General features: G+C 42.2%; 1 protein-coding gene and 1 long non-coding RNA gene across 2 annotated transcripts in view; both read left to right on the top strand.

The window, feature by feature from the left end:
- Positions 1-10,057, top strand: part of FBXW12 (F-box and WD repeat domain containing 12) — a 29,560-nt gene extending 19,503 nt beyond the window's left edge. Inside the window, exons 10-16 of the mRNA XM_077860841.1 lie at positions 2,364-2,573; positions 3,155-3,313; positions 4,203-4,413; positions 4,865-5,043; positions 5,122-5,255; positions 8,957-9,032; positions 9,837-10,057. Of these exons, the coding sequence (XP_077716967.1) occupies positions 2,364-2,573; positions 3,155-3,313; positions 4,203-4,413; positions 4,865-5,043; positions 5,122-5,255; positions 8,957-9,032; positions 9,837-10,028 (1,161 nt within the window). The 3' untranslated portion in view covers positions 10,029-10,057. The remainder of the gene's footprint in view (positions 1-2,363; positions 2,574-3,154; positions 3,314-4,202; positions 4,414-4,864; positions 5,044-5,121; positions 5,256-8,956; positions 9,033-9,836) is intronic.
- A 1,201-nt stretch (positions 10,058-11,258) lies between these two features.
- On the top strand, positions 11,259-13,932 carry LOC144290127 (uncharacterized). The gene is made up of 2 exons (XR_013357949.1): positions 11,259-12,263; positions 13,277-13,932. It is a non-coding gene; the product is annotated as an uncharacterized LOC144290127 (long non-coding RNA).
- The last annotated feature ends 220 nt before the right edge of the window (positions 13,933-14,152 follow it).

Here is a 14,152-nt window from a genome sequence, read left to right as displayed (position 1 = left end):
GGGAGGGACTGCAGGGTGGCTGTGTCAGCCAGTCTCTAAAATGGCATCAATATTCCTTGTCCTATATTCATGATCTTAGGTCATCCACTCCTACTTTGCATAGGGCTGACCTTTATCACCAACTGACATTGTGGAAGTGATGGTGTGTAACTTCCAAAGCTATGTCCTGAAAGACTCTTTCTTTCCCTCTTGAGTCACTGGCTCCTAGAAACCCAGCCATAGTGTTATGAGGACCTTTAAGAAGCCCTACAGGAAGGTCCGTGTAGCAAAGTACTGAAGACTGCCAGTAGCCAGCACCCACTTGCCAGCCATATGAGTGAACCATCTTGATTGAGCCTCATCCTTATGAAGCCGACTTCAACCTCATAAGATACCCCAAGCCAGAACCACCTAGCCAAGCTATACCTGAATTTCTAGCAGAAACTGAGATAAGAAAAACTCCAGTTTTTATGGAAGGGTTTATTATTTTTTTATTTTGCTTATTTTAAAAAAATCCAGTATGGTTAACATACAGCATTGTCTTAACTTCAGGTGTACAATATAATGATTCAATTTTGTATATCACCCAAAATGAGTGCTCATCAAGACCAGTGCTCTTCATCCCCATCACCTGTTTCTCCCATTCTCCACCTCCTGCTCTCTGATAACTGTTCTCTATAGTTGAGACAAACCAAAAACCACTTTTCTGTCTTGTTTCTTAAATTCCACATATGAGTGAAATCATATGGTATTTGTCTTTCTCTGATTTATTTCACTTAGCATTATACTCTCTAGATAAACCCATGTTGTTGTAAATGGCAAAATCTCATTCTTTTTCACGGCCAAGTAATATTCCATTGTATATGTATGTTTGTGTACACACACACCTCAATCTTTTTTTTTTTCAATCTTCTTTATCCATTAACCTATTGATGCATACTTGGGTCACTTCCATATCTTGGCTATTGTAAATAACGCAATGAACATAAGAATGCACATATCTCTTCAAGTTAGCATTTTTCCTTTTTTTGTTTTTTTTTTCAGCTAAATATCCAGTAGTGGACTTGCTGGACCATGTGGTAGTTTTCTGTGTAAATTTTTGAGGAACTTCTATACTGTTTTCCACAATGGCTGCACCAGTTTGCATTCCCACCAACAGTGCACAAGAATTCCTTTTTCTCTGCACCCTTGCCAACACTTGTTGGTTGTTGCATTTTTTATTTCAGCCATTCTGACAGGTTTGAGGTCATATCTCATTGTGGCTTTGATTTTTAAGCCACCCAATTTTGGGATGACTTATTGCAGAGCAATCTGTTGGAGTTATGAATCAAAATGGTGACGGATGCCTGGGTGGCTCAGTGGTTAAGCATCTGCCTTTGGCCCATAGTGTGATCCTGGAGACCTGGGTTCGAGTCCTGCATCAGGTTTCCTGCATGGAGCCTGCTTCTCTCTCTGCCTCTGCCTCTGTCTATGTCTCTCTCTGCCTCTCTCTGTGTCTCTCGATCAATAAATTCTTTTTTAAAAAATGGTGATTACATTTGGGGAGGGTGGAGAAGTTAATACAGCAAGTACAAGTGGGCTTATAAGTAGTTATATGATCAATTTATAATTGAACACATTATATAACACATTACTGTGTTCTTTTCTCTTTTTTTCCCTTTTTTCGTTTTTTCTTTTTTTTTTCTTTTCTCTTTATATTATATTCTTCACAATTTTTTAAAGGCTAAAGAAAATCTAGAAACTGTTTCTTCTGTCTTATTTGCAATGTACACGATTGATGATGGAATAACAATTATGATAGTTGACGTGCTCTGAACTCCTGTGAATTAGGGAGAGTTGTTTTTTTAAAGATTTATTTATTTGGAGCGGGGGTAGAGAGAGAGAAACCCAAGCCGACTCCGTGCTAAACACGGAGCCCAACACGGGGCTCAGTCTCACAACCCTGAGATCATGACCTGAGCCGAAATCAAGAGTCCGATGCTTACCCAACTGTGCCACCCAGGCACCCCTAGGCAGAATTCCAAGAATGTTCCATGTGCTGTGGAATGTAATACAACAGTTCTATAAGAAGCCAGGCTGGTAAGTAACTTGTTGTATGTAACACTGCTATTAAGGAGCAGCACTGATTTGAGCCCAGAAGCCTGACCATTCTTTATGCCCATCACATAGTGAGATCTTGCCTGTGAATATACTGCGTTGTTCCTTTTCTGTGTTCACTATCCCTTAAATAATTGAGATGTTTAGAGTTTTCTCATTCTTTTCCCGGAAGTAAGAAATGGATCTGATTTGGAGGAGACTTCCAAATAAACTCTGGCAGAATGAAAGCACAGAATGAAAGCACAGCGAAGAGTTCCTTGCACATATACAGTGTTCCTCTCCTCTAGGGCACTATGATCTGGTCCAGCCCAGTCCAGCAGTCTAGCATCATGCATCTGGCGACCCTCCCTCAGATGCATCTCGCATTCACTGTGGACTTGGAAGGAACTGTCAAAGTGTGGAATTGTCAGGATGAGGATGCCCTGGCTACTCTTGCCATGCCTCGGGCCTGTTTTTCTTTGGAAATCTGTCTCACAAATGATGGCCCATTCCTGATGGTAAGTGAGCCCTGCACCAAGACATGGCCCACAAAACGAATGCCTGCCACCTTGACAGATGTTGTGGCCCTGTGACTGTCACATCACCATATATCTTCTTGGAGTCATCCCTACCACATACCCTGAGAGTCAAAACATACTAACGAATGTTGGCCATACAAACCGCACTAGCATCTTGGCCTTTGATCTACCACAAGTACATTTCCCTATTCTTCCAAAAAAGAAAAAAAAAACCCTCACTGAATTATTTCATGTCCATGTCTCTTCTTTCAAGTGTATATTGTACAGTACTTGATTGTGGGCAGGGGTTACGGGGAGTGAGAGCTAAGGATTTGGGAAGACATTGAGGGAAAAAAAGAACAGTGTTGATGTGCTATGTATAACTATTATTGAAGACAGTGCTTTGGGGCTTAGAAAGTTTTATTCCTTGGGATCGTTCTTGCAACACTGAGGCAGCTTTTCATCTCCATTATGTGATTGAAGAAACAGTGGTATGTTTTGCAGCTGACAGTGCTGCCTTCTGTGTGCTTTAGGATTTGCTGTCTCTTTCCATTGACGTGGTGGTGGTGCTTTGGTTTCAGGTAGGCAATTCTGAAGGTGACATCTACACACTGACCGTGCCTGAGCTAAGGGGTGTTTCTAAAGTCAATGCATTTAAATATAGTGTTGACCTCCTACACTGCTCTCCTGACAGGAAATGGATCTTTGCATCTGGGACACATCAGAATATCTTGCCAATGGTATGTGTTGCTCTGTGCTTTATCTTTGGGAGGAGAGGGTCAAGTATTAGGAAGGTGGGGTTTCAGGAAGTGTTGGAGAACCTGCAGGACTCAGGGAGGACCAGATGTAGTGCTCCCCCTGCTCAAAGGCCATATCACTCATAGAATCCATTGCTATAGCCAAGAAACAATGTTCTTTGAAGTGATAGTGTCTAGTTGCATAAACAAATGTTTGTTAAAATTTGCTCATGAAACCTGAATCAGCCAAAGAGATAGAGGAAGGTGAGAGATCTCAAGAAAGGAGGATCTTTGGTATCTTTACTTTAGCTTTCCTTACTTTTATCCACATTGTCTGGAAAGTACAAAGAAGTCCAGAAGTAAATAAAAACGTACCAGCCTCTGAATGTCCCTCTGGGAAAGTCTGTGGCCTTTGAGCCAGCCATTTTTATCATGTGGTATATGTGGACCAGGCACCAGAGTCCAGGGAGCTGAGAGGAGGCAACAAAAGCAAAACAGCTCTTGACTAGTTATCCAAGGAGGGAGAGATCTGTTGAACCAATGGCAACTTGATCTGGGCTCCAAAGTGGCTGGATGATTTTTGTAACTCTGTGGTTTGCCAGAAGAGCAGCTTCAGGGGCCTTGTTCTCTGCAAGACCATTACAGGCAGGATAGGAAGACATTCCTTGGATGTCAGAGGACGAGCAGGGACTTACTCAATGTTTCCTAAGATTCAGAATAAAGTTTTGGCCACAAAACAAGAACTTTTTTTGAGTCACGTCTCTACTGACTGAGTCAGCGAGGTGCCCCGCAAAACAAGGACTTTTAAGGAGGCTCTTCTGGAGTCCCTCCTATACTGACATGCTGCAACTTCTCCCTTCACCTGACTACATGTGCAATAATCTCTCCATAGGTGTTTCTCACAGAGTGCTTGCTGAAACCGTCAGAAGGCAATAGCCCTCTGTGCCTCTCTATCCCATTTTCATCATGCTGCAGAGCTTGCTGGGCCCCAAGGAAGACAAGCAGGGTAACAGTGATGTACCGAAGAGGTTCTTTCAAAAAGACAGGATTTACCACCTTTGATCTAATGGCTAAGAGGACTGGGGGCAGGACAGACATCCAAGGTAGGCTGTGCCACATCAGAGACACGGTTTCTAGTTCCTTTCACACATGCATTCTTTGGAAGCTATAAATCTGTGGAAAGGGGGAAGGGGCTTTCTTTTCCTGGAGAATAACCCATGCATATGTGCCTTTGACCCCCGTGCTCTACCCTCTACTATGCTCCACCCCGCTCTTGGACAGATATGTTTAGATCCTATCCTGCTTTAGGGCCTGGACCCCATGCGTGCTCCATGCCTGAGCTGGTGGCTACTGTCCACGGCCCCTGTTCCTGGGGCCTAGCACCTGTTACCCTGGTTCGTGATATGTATTTATCACTGACCTACCCTTCATTTTCCTCCCCAGATTGAGGTCCTGTGAAAGGAGGGAGCATGTTTTTTTCATTCTGTGTAAAGATGTTGTTCTGACTGATCCACAGTTTGCCTGCATGTGTGTGTGTGTTTTGCATGAAAACAGCCCATCAGGTTGCAACTTTCCTGTTGCCAGTTCATATGGAGAGTCCTATTTGGATGGGAGTTGGTGATGGCAATATGATCGTGTTTGAGAGTGGGCCATACTTGTTCCTCTTCACCATCAGTGGCCACCTGCTGCAACGATTTGAGGACCACCAGAGGACCATCAGCAACCTATGGGTGGTATGTATGAGCCTCTTCTGCCCCTGCTCGTTGCTCTGACTTTGACTCTGGGGCATTCATCCCGGCTATCCTTTGAAGGATTCTGTGCACATCCTCACCACATCTATGGATGACTCTCTGCATTTGTACATGTGGGAAGACGAAGGCCGTTATCCATACCTCAAAAGCTGCTGTCACCTGGAACACATAGGGAGTGACCTGGCACCAAGCTGGTAAGCTCTGCTTTGTGACTTAAACTTCCCTTTAAGATTTCAAATTTTGACATAAAAATATGAAGGGCTAATAAGTGAGATTTTTTTAAAAGATTTTTGAGGATATGTATAAATAAACTTCTGTCCAAAAAGCGAATTGCTAGTTCTTGGAATATGTTCACAGCCCTTGCAGTAGATTTCAAAAGCCTTTCCAAAGGGGCTCCCATTTGTTTGCCCAGTATCTTCATCAGAATATCCTCAATATTTTGTCATTACCTTTTTTGAGTTCATTAGTCATTTGGGTTACTTCTTTTTTTAAGACTTTATTTTTTTCATTTGAGAGAGAGAGAACATAAGCAGGGAGAAGGGGCAAAGAGTGAGGAAGAAGCAGACCCCCCACTGAGCAGGGAGCCTGGTACGAGACTTAATCCCAGGACCCTGGGATCATACTTTGAGCTGAAGGCAGACGCTTGACCTACTGAGCCACCCAGGCACCCCTGGGTTGCTTCTTTAGTGAGCTGTTTTTATCTCCATTTTAGTTTTCTTCTAGATTGCTTGCCTTCATCTAAATTGTTTTTCTCAAGCTTTTATATACTGTAGATAGAGGTCTTGTCTTTGTATATACCTTGTTGCTTGTCCTTATGGGTTTATTCTTGGTAATATCTAACACAATACAAATACATATATCCTTTGAACTGCCTGTACCACTAGCAGGAATTTACTTTGATAGTAAGCCTCCAGCAATTAGAAATACATTGATTGTCTTGCAACATGAGTTGTGATTGCCAAATGCTGGAAACTAATTGCCCAAATGTAAGAGACTATTTAAATTACTATGGCTTATACACATAATGGAGTACTGTGCAGCTGTAATTTATATCTTTATGTTCCATTAAATTATTTCCAGTGTTTTTGAGGCAAAAAAATTAACTATATATAACTGATATATAATTATGCTTAGCAGATTTTTTACATTCATCATCTAATATATCTTAGCCTACTCTGAGTCATAAATGCTTTTTTTCTCCTTTCAATAATTTAAAAATTTTATAAAAAGATTTACTTAGCCCAAGCAAGGGGAGGGATGTGGGGGGGAGAGAGAGACAGAGAGAGAGAAGCAGCTTCCCCACTGACCAGGGAGCCAGGTGTAGAGCTCAATCTCACAACTCTGAGATAATTTTTTAAAGATTTTTACTTATTTTGGAGAGAGAGACAGAGACAGAGGTAGTGCACAAGCAGGGTGAGGGCAGAGGGAGAGGCAGAAGCAGATTCCCCACTCAGCAGGGAGTCCAATTCAGGGCTAGATCCCAGGACCCTGAGATCTTGACCTGAGCTGAAGGCAGACACAACCAACTGAGCCATCCAGGTGCCTCCAGTGATTGACTTTTCTGAGTATTGAAACAAAAAAAAGATTTTATTTATTTATTTATTCATGAGGGACATAGAGAGATACAGAGACACAGGCAGAGGGAGAAGCAGGCTCCACATAGGGAGCCAAAATGGGGCTCAATCCCTGGAGTCCAGGATCACGCCCTGGGCCAAAGGTGGGCACTAAACTACTGAGTCACCCAGGCGACTCAGATGATCTCTTTAATGCTGAGTGAGTTTTGGTAGTTTGGTTTTCTGGGAATTAGTCATTCATCTAACTTGTTCCTTTCAGTCTTTTATATATCTGCGGAATCTGGTGATTTCAACTCCTTCAATCCTGATATTGGTAATTTGTCTTTTTTTCTTTGTCAGTCTTAATAGAGGTTTCCTTATTTTAATTATTTTTTTGAAGAAATAGCTTTTCTTTTGTTTCCCCCTCAGTTTTATCTCTGTCTGCTCTGATTTCCTTCCTTCTTGCTTTGGTTTATTTTGTTCTCTATTTTTTTTTAAGATTTTATTTATTCATGAGAGACACAGAGAGACAGAGACATAGAGGGAGAAGCAGGCTCCCTATGGGAGCCCAATGCAGGACTTGATCCCAGGACCCTGGGATCATGCCCTGAGTGGAAGGCAGATGCTCAACCACTGAGCCACCCAGGCGTCTCTGTTCTAATTTTTGAGGTGGAAACTTAGATTATTGCTTTGAGACTTTTTTTTTTTTAAATTTGAGTGAACACATGAGTGAGCCAGAGGAGGGGCAGAGGGAGAGAAGGAAGAGAATCTCAAGCAGACTCCATGCTGAGTGTAGAGCCCAAGACAGGCCAGATCCCACAACCCCAAGATCACTACAGAGCAGAAACTAAGAGTTGGTCACCCAACTGACTAAGCCACCCAGGCATCCCAAAACCTCTCTTTTTAAATATAAGCATTTGATACTCTAAATTCCTCACTAAGCACTGCTTTGGCTGCAACTTACAGATTTCAGCTGATTGTATTTTCATTTTCACTCAGTTCCCTATACTTTCTATTTCCCTTTTCCTCTTTGACCCATGGATTATTTATTTTCCAGTTTTAATTTAAATTCCAGGGCCCCTGGGTGGCTCAGGTGATGATCCCAGGGTCCTAGGATGAGCCCTCAGTTGGGCTTCCTGCTCAGCAGGGAAGTTGCTTCTCCCTTTCCCTCTGCTCCTGCTTGTGCTCACTCATTCTCAAAGTCTTTTTAGAAACTCTTATTTAGGGCAGCCCGGGTGGCTCAGTGGTTTAGTGCTGCCTTTGGCCGGGGATATGATCCTGGAGACCCAGGATCAAGTCCCATGCCATGTCGGGCTCCCTGCATGGAGCCTGCTTCTCCCTCTGCCTTTGTCTCTGCCTGTGTGTGTGTGTGTGTGTGTGTCATGAATAACTAAATAAAATCTTTAAAAACAAACAAAAAAAAACCTCTTTTATTTAGAAATAAATTCCAGTTGGTCAACATATAATGTAATATTAATTTCAAGAGTAGAGACCCATGGATTATTCAAAAGTGTGTTTATTTTTCAAGTGTTTGGATATTTTATTGCTTTTCATTGATTTCTAGTTTGAATCATTTATAGAGAGCATACTCTGTATGTTCTTCTTTTCTGTTGAACTTTCCTTTATGAGCTAAGGGGTAATCTATGTTGGTGAATGTTTGGTATGTGCCAAAGAATGTGTACCCTGCCCTTGTTGGGTCAAATGTTCTGTCACTGGCAATGGCGTCACCTTGGTTGATTATCTGTTTCAGTTCCTCTATAGCTTTCCTGATTTTTGACCTAGTGGTTCTATCAATTATGAGAGAAGATTGTTGAAATTTTTGACTATGAATGTAGATCTATTTTTCCTTTAAATTCTATCAGTTTTTATTTCATGTATTTTGCAGCTCTGTTATTTGGTATATACACATTTAGTATTACTATGTCTTTTTGGTTAGTCGGCCCTCTTATTTTTGTGTAATGTCCCTCCTTGTCCTTGGCAATTTTCTTTGCTCTGAGGTTTACTTTACCTGTTATTAATTTAGCTACTCCTACTCTCTCTCGGCTAATGTTTGTATGTGACATTGTTCTCCTTTCATTTACTTCCAATCTACTTATACCATTATAATTGAAGTGAGTTTCTTGTAGACAGCATCTAATTGGGTCATGTTTTTATCCACAGTGTGCCAAGATCTGTCTTTTAACTGGTATATTAACTTTTCTTATTTCAGCATTTGGGAAATGTTATTTCCTTCTGGCTTCTATGGTAGCCAATGAGAAATCCACTGTCATTCAAGGTGGTGTTCTTCTGTAGATAAAGTGTCATTTTTCTTGGTCTGATTTCAAGTTATTTTCTGTCTTTAGTTTTCAGAAATTTGATGTGTTTGATGTAGATTTCTTTGAATTTAACCTGCTTGGGTTTGATCAACTTTTTCACTCTGTAGGTTTACCAAATTTGAGGAATTTTAGCTATTACTTGTCTCTGCAGTGCTTGAAGGGAAGAGGAAGGCGTGCCACCTCTACTCACTTTAGTGCAAGGGAGGAGATAGTCAACAGGGCTCTACCTCAGTCTTTGCTGGGGGGTGGGGAATGGGGCAGGGAATGGTAAAAGCACCACCTTTGCTTGGGTTAGTGCAAGGCAGGGATGGTCAACAGAACTCTACCCCCAGTTTCTGGACTCCTGAAGAAAAGGAGTATTACCTCAATAATACAGGATGGGAATGGTTGACAGGGCCATGCCTCACAATCTCTACATCTCCCCCATGGGGAGGAAGGCATGGCCTCTTTTGGGTATTCACCTGGAATAGGGCAAGTGTAGTCAAAGGGAACAGAATTCTAATTTAAAATAAATATATTCTTTCTTGGGGGACCTGAGTGCCTCAGTCTTTTAAGTGTCTGCCTGCGGCTCAGGTCATGATCCCTGGGTTCTGGAAGTGAGCCCTGTATCAGGCACTCTGCTTGGCAGGGAGTCTGTTTCTCCCTTTCCCTCTCACCTTCCCCCCTGCTTGTGCTCTCATTCACATTCTCTCAAGTGAATAACAAAAAAATCTTTAAAAAAATATTCTCCTTCATCATTACTAAATAATATCTCTGATTTGCTAGATTATCTTGATCATTCTGTTGATGCTATCTCAGAGCAGTTTGAAGTTGCTACTCCTACAAATAGTAATCAGCATGACTGTGCCAGATCTGTGCAGTCAAAACCAAATCTAAGAGTAACTTCAATGATCAAAGGACCAATTAATTTGCGAAGAATACTCATATCTTTGTTGGGGTCAAATTTAGTATTATCAACTATGTCCCTTTGTCCACTGATTTCGTTTTTTCTGTTGGCAGCTATGTCTCCAAAGCGATATGTGATAACATGAGCATAGTATGTGTGGTGTCAAGAATTCGTGAATCCAGCATTCTGGTGATGTATTCTTTGCATATGTAATGTGGAAACTAATGGAATTAACCCTACATCATTTCCCTCCATGTAGTAAAGAGATTTCTGTTTGCAAACCCAGAATGATTATTTTAGTAATATTAGGAAAGAAGCAATGACTTAACTACTGACAGTAAATCAGACACTATAATGGATACTACAGATCCAGCACTATAGGATAGAATGCAGAGCAACATATCCTTTGTCCTTGCCAGTATAGAATACCAAGGTAGTAAAATATAACTGGTCACACAAATCAATTCAAAGGGAGCCTATAACTGGGGAAAGCATGACTGTAGATTAAGGCTGGTTTAAAAACAAAGGCATGAGGATGCCTGGCTCGGTTGGTAAAGCATGAAACTCTTGGATTTCAGGGTTGTGAGTTTGAGTCCCATGTTGGGCATGGAGCCTACTTTTAAAAATTGTAAAAGTGAAGGTCATCTGTATTAGTGTTCTCTAATACATCTATTTTTTGCTTACATTTTAGAAAAACAGATGGTAATACTTAAAGGTAGCTACAAGAGACTCAGAATATGGATGGTAGGAATATGTGCTCATGAAGACTAGGAAATAGGAAATATAGCAAAAGCTAAATCACATGAAAATTTGGATTTGTATAGCATCACAGCCACTGTAAGGGATATGATAAAGCACTGCCCCCTAGGTTTGTATCATTGGCTCAGGAGAGAGAGTACTGAAAAATCAAGCCTAAGATCCACAGGTCTACAGTCCTGGCTTTGAGAGGAGGGGAGGACTGGAAGAAAGATGATGTGAAGGAGTAGACTGTACTCTAATGGGAATGTAATCTAAATGGGAGATTTCTCCAAGGAGCAGTGTGGGTTTCCAGGCTGTTAAAGTGCCCACCATTGCCTTTTCCTCGAAATAAACTTCAAGCTCTGACCAGGAGGATAAAGGAAAGGAAGTCAATGAAGGGTCTCTGGAAATGGACAAGGCTGGGAGGAGAACCTGATGTGAGATGCTTTGTAAACAGCACCTGAAAATTCTGGGACATTTGCATGTTTGGTTTACGTCAGAATCAAAGTCAGCCAGTAGGAGTATATACTAACACAAGAGTGGAAAGTCACATAGACATTTGCAGGATATAATCCAAACATTTTGTTTCTTAACAAAGGGGGGAAAAAGACCCACATTGTGTAGATCTATGTTTTTCAAAGATCTTTTTTTTTCTTTTTAAAAATTTTATTTAAAAAAATAAAAATTAAAATTAAAATTAAAATTTTATTTATTCATGAGAGACAGAGAGAGGTAGGCAGAGGGAGAAGCAGGCTCCATGCCAGGAGCCCGATGTGGGTCTTGAGCCTGAGACTCCAGGATCACACCCTGAGCCAAAGGCAGACGGTTAACCACTGAGCCACCCAGGTGTCCCTCAAAGATCCTTTTAACTGTCATATAGAAAACTGATTTAGAAGGAGCCATTGCATACACTTGAAACTAATATGTCATATGCCAATTTTATCTCAATTTTAAAAATGTAGCCATCATGACTAAGGAAAGCCAGAGAGGCCACGGTCTTGCTTAGAATCTCTGTCATAAAGGGACTATGTGGTGGTGGACATGGAGGTAGAAGATGAGATAGAGGAAAAAAATCTGCGGACTACATGTGCATGAGCACAAAGACTGTAATCTGTCATAGGAAACAAGGCTAAACAGAATCCCCCAGAGCCTGTGATTTCTGAATAACTTAAAGAGAGACAAAACTGAATTGATGTTGGGCTTTCATTTTCCAGAAAAAGGTGGTCAAGACATGCAGAGAGAACTTTCTACATACAGCACCAAACATTGTTCAAAACTGCACATACAAAAGAAAACCTTAAAACCCATGGGTATAAGGGGGGCTGGAATTGAAGAGAAACCTTCTAAGTTGGGGAATGAGAAAAGAGGGTAAACCCAGAAAAGTCAACAAGTGTTGCATGCCTTCTTCATAGAATATTAAAGGACTCCATGATGGAATACAGAGCCCCTGCCAAGGTCAGGTCACAGATCTGCAAGGTCTAAGACCCTCAGAAAAGTAACCATCCTTTCCTTTTAGGTAAACTGAAGGGGAAGTCTATCCATTGGAAAAGGATGATGGGGAGAGCTGCCTCTCTCAACTTCAGGTTTGGGTGGAATAAAAACAGAAACCACTCTCTCCAGAGAATTCCTAACATAACAATAATCTCCTTGGAGGTGGAGTTGACATCAGTCAAGGTCCCAAGACTAGAAAGAGGTCACAGCCAAATTAAGGTAATTTGACCTATCTTTAATGAAGGGATGACTATAATTAGGATTTGTGGTGAAAAGCATTCAAGAAGCCACAGAAGTAATACACCTAGTGGTATTTTAGCCTCTCCTTTTTGTACACTTCCCTACAGGCCCCTGGCAGTCCACTTTTGACCTGTGCTTGCTAGTCTAGTCCAGGTTTTGTTTCTGTCTCAGCCACAGGAAACTCCTGTTGGTGGGCACCAGCTGGTGGGAAGAGTTCATCTTCCCTCCCAGAACCTGGGGTCCAGAACTGCCCTAAGGGTGCCAACCCAGCATAGCTGACTTAGTTACCAAAGGGGTACTGACTCCCCACTCCTTTTTCTTTCTTTCTTTCTTTTTAAGATTTTATTTATTTATTCATGAAAGACTGAGAGGCAGAGACATAGGCAGAGGGAGAAGCAGGCTCCCGGCAAGGAGCCCAATGGGGCACTCATCCCGGATCCCAGGATCACGCCCTGAGCCAAAGGCAGACGCGCAAGTGCTGAGCCACCCAGGCTCCCCCACACACACACTCCCTTTTTCATCCCCCTGGGCTGGCTTACTGTAGACAACAGAGAATTAAACAGGGCTCTTCCTTTAATTAGAATGCCTCTGCCATATCATTGCTTGAATGGATACATTCAAAAAACAGGAACAAGTGGTTGATATATTTGACTAACACGTTCTATTTAGTAAAAACTTTACCAGAAAGAGAGAAGTGTCCTCCCTATCACGCATGTACGTTGCCCCACTACAGGCTATGGAGCAAACTTGGACCTGCTCCTAACACCCAGGAGACAGAGCTGTGGAAAAGGAGACCACATTTGGCTGTCTTGGGGCCTTGACCTAACTGCAGTTTCAGCCCCCTAGAAATATCCTCTTTACCCAGTCAACATGGGATGTTCCTGGTCAGCACTGGGAGATTTACTGCTATGCCCCTGCTGTTCCCCTTAGGGGTGCAACCTTTCCTAAAACAATGGTTCTTTACTAATGATTTCCCTTTTTCCACTCCCTAGGAACTTTTCCTTTTCTGTAGCCCTTTGGAGCTCCCCTTGACTTGCTAGATGGAGATGGATCTTTAAAATTTACTTGGTTGAGGGGTGCCTGGGTAGCTCAGTCAGTTAAGTTCTGCCTTCAGCTCCGGTCATGATCCCAGGGTCCTGGGATCAAGTCCTGTGTTGGGCTCCCTGCTCAGTGGGGAGTCAGCTTCTCCCCCTGTCTCCCCCCCCCCCCCCCGCTTGTGCTCTTTTGCTATCTCCAGCAAAGAAATAAAATCTTTTTTAAACTAATTGAAAAATTATGAAGATTTACTTGGTTGAATTTTTAACAGAATTAATTGCCCTGAATGGGAGAGCATCATATGGGTGATTCCCAGAAGACCAACAGCTTCCCTGCAACTTTAACCCCTACTCTATGACTATGCCTTTTCCCTATTACCTTCACCAGTGCAACTGATGAGGGATCAGAAGGCCAGCTGAGGACAAAGCACAAGCTGACACCCAGCAACCTCTCCAACTCCTGGGTGGGATATGTGTGACATTCCTCCAGGAAGCTCCCAGCTGTCTTAATGTTAATGCCTTGCTAGAGGGGAAAAAAAAAAACCCAACTTGACAATGGCGATGCCCCCAGTATTTGGTAGGTCCTCTTTAGCCTATTAAAGTTCTTTTCAAAATCTCCCTTTTCCTTATATCTCCCACCTCCCAAGTATACAATCAGCCACCCCTCACAACCCCAGTGCAGCAGCTGTTCCTGCCCACAGGTCCTGTCTCCGTGCTTTAATAAAACCACCTTTTTGTACCGAAGACATCTCAAGAATTCTTAGTCATTGGCTCCAAACTTCACCCCACCAAACCTCACCTACATTGCAAAACTACATCACAACTACACATTCT

This window comes from Canis aureus, chromosome 19, assembly GCF_053574225.1.
Source record: "Canis aureus isolate CA01 chromosome 19, VMU_Caureus_v.1.0, whole genome shotgun sequence".
In the NCBI taxonomy this organism is placed as follows: Eukaryota; Metazoa; Chordata; class Mammalia; order Carnivora; family Canidae; genus Canis; species Canis aureus.
Note: the sequence above shows the minus strand (reverse complement) of the source record. Positions and strands in the feature narration are given on the sequence as shown.